Source organism: Chlorella variabilis (assembly GCF_000147415.1).
Source record: "Chlorella variabilis unplaced genomic scaffold CHLNCscaffold_2, whole genome shotgun sequence".
In the NCBI taxonomy this organism is placed as follows: Eukaryota; Viridiplantae; Chlorophyta; class Trebouxiophyceae; order Chlorellales; family Chlorellaceae; genus Chlorella; species Chlorella variabilis.
The window spans coordinates 1,167,073-1,169,399 of NW_005435086.1; the positions used below are offsets into that span (position 1 = coordinate 1,167,073).

The 2,327-nt window shown below is 70.9% G+C and overlaps 1 protein-coding gene across 1 annotated transcript in view; it reads left to right on the forward strand.

Annotated features, from left to right (window-relative positions):
* CHLNCDRAFT_137842 (hypothetical protein) overlaps positions 1–2,327 on the forward strand; it is a gene marked incomplete at both ends in the record, with an annotated part of 4,849 nt that overhangs the window by 1,278 nt on the left and 1,244 nt on the right. Inside the window, 7 exons of the mRNA XM_005851123.1 lie at positions 170–294; positions 518–713; positions 865–930; positions 1,080–1,234; positions 1,416–1,523; positions 1,714–1,857; positions 2,055–2,142. Of these exons, the coding sequence (XP_005851185.1) occupies positions 170–294; positions 518–713; positions 865–930; positions 1,080–1,234; positions 1,416–1,523; positions 1,714–1,857; positions 2,055–2,142 (882 nt within the window). The remainder of the gene's footprint in view (positions 1–169; positions 295–517; positions 714–864; positions 931–1,079; positions 1,235–1,415; positions 1,524–1,713; positions 1,858–2,054; positions 2,143–2,327) is intronic.

Genomic DNA, 2,327 nt, shown 5'->3' on the forward strand with positions numbered 1-2,327 from the left:
AGGGGGAGGGGGGGGGAGCCTGGGGGCTTGTGAGGCCCTTGATTGGGCTGGGCCTGGAAGCTGTGGACAGCGCGGGGGGACGAGGGGCTGGCTGGCCTGGCTGCTGCTGCTGCTGCTGCGGTACCACCCTGGGCTGCATGCCGCGCTGCTGCTGCCCCCGCGGCCGCAGACCAACGACGGCGCGGGGCTGGTCATCGACGGTTTCCCGCGCACCGCCCTGCAAGTCGACTTTGTCAAGCTGCTGCACGACAAGCTGATGGCGCTGGGCCTGCAGCACGCAGACACGCCAGAGGAGTGGCGCTTCCCGCGGCCGTCCTTCAAGGCGCGCGCGCCCTGCTGCTGCGCTTGCCTGCTGCGCTTGGCTGCTGCGCTTGGCTGCGGCTGCCGCGCTTGCCTATGGCCCCCGCTGCCGCCGCCCCGCCGCCGGCCCTCCTTTGTCGCCTGTCGCCGTCTGCTGCTCCCTTGCTTTCTGCGTCTCCCTCCCCTGCACGCGCACATCCACGGAGCCGCCCACCAGGCCCACCCTCCACGCCCCCACACACCCGCAGGTGGTCATCCTGTATGTGGATGAGGAGGAGAGCGTGCGGCGGCAGATGCGGCGCGCCCAGCTGGCCGCCATGCACAACAAGCGGGTGATGGATGCGGGGACGGGCGACGTGTGGGATGTGCGCACCACCGACGTCAACGAGGCGCTGTGCAGGCGGCGGTACCAGGTGCGGGCGGGGTGGGCGCCGCGCCCGGCTGGCTGCTGGAGGTTGAAGGGTGGAGGCGTGCCACATAGGCACCGCTGCGCTGCCGCACAGCCGAGCGCTCGACTGCGCCGTGCCCGACTGCTTCCTTCTTTGCCTGCCTGCCTGCCTGCAGGTCTTCAAGGTGCGAGGCCGCTTCCACAGGCCGCTTCCAGCCCGCTGTTTGCTGCAGTTTATTTCGGTCCGGTGTCGAGGCTTCCGTGGCGTAGCTGCTGCGCAGTTTAGCGGCGCCGCCCTGCCACCCTCAAGCCGCGGCCCTCCGCAGCAGCGCTGCCCAGCTGCCTTGCCCCACTCTCGCCCCGTGCCCCGGCGGCTCTGTGCGCCTTGCAGGCCCACTACCACACCATCCTGCGCCTCAAGTCCTTCTTCCCCTTCTCCCTCATCGACGCCATGGGCACGCTGGAGGAGGCGCGGCAGCAGATCATGCGCGAGCTGCGCTACCAGTCCAGCCTGGACCTGGATGAGGCCACCTACGCCGCCATCAGGTGCGCATACTGCGTGTGTGTGCGCGGCTGGGTGTGTGGTGTGGGTGGCACAGGGGTGGGAGGGGGTGCATGGCGGTGCTGGGTGCGAGGTGGGATATTGATCCCGGAGCGCGCAGACGCCGTCGCCCCATCACCTCCGCCGCCTGCCTGCCGCCCGCCCCGCTCCCGGCCCTGCACCCAGGCACCTGCCGCTGGCGCGCGACCTGGTGCGCGTGGCGCGGCAGCGCCTCGTCTTCCGCCTCGACGCCTACTGCAAGCGCGACAACACGCTGTTCGGGGACGTCATACGGTGCGCCGCTGGCCGGTGCCCGCTGGCCTGGCGGCACGGCTTGTGCTGTTGGTCCACGCCGCAGCCCCTGTTTTGCTGCTGGATGTCGCCAGCCCTGCCCGCCGCCGAGCCCTGCCGCTCTTCTCCGCTCCGCTCCGCTCCGCTCCACCTCCCCACCGCCCCGCCGCGGCTCCCCTGCGTCCCCCCGCAGGCTGATTGACGCGGAGGTGATCCCGGTGCTGAAGCAGTCGAGCCTGGCTGGGGCTGCTGAGTTCCGCACGCAGACGCCGCTGCTGAGCCGCCACCCGCACGCCGTGGACATCATGATCGACGTGCTGTCGGACAGGGGGTTCAGGTGGGGGCTCCTGTGCGTGTGTGTGTGTGGTGGTCTGTGTGGTGGAGGTGGTGGTGGTGGGCTGGGGCTGGGGCTGCCCGGGGCGGCGGCCGCTTGGCTTGGCGTGCCTTTAGGACCGCTCCTGCGCGCGGCTGCCTCGCGTCCAATCCTGACACACTCTCGCACCCACACACCACCCGCCCGCTGCTCCGCCACAGCGTGGGCCACACGCTGGAGGAGCGGCTGGTGCCCCAGTCTGTGGACCTGGCCACCGGGGACATCCGCCTGCGCACAGACCACGTGCACGTGTTCAGGTAAGGGACGATCACCTGGTCGTGGCTGGTGGCGGCACAGAGGAAGCAGGGCCTGCAGCACCCCCCTCGCTCACCTGCTCCCCTCCCTGCTCCCCTCCCCACCTCCTGCCTCCCTCCCTCCCTCTCTACTCCCTCCCTCTCGCCTCCCTCCCATCTGGCCTCCTCCCCTCCCCTCCC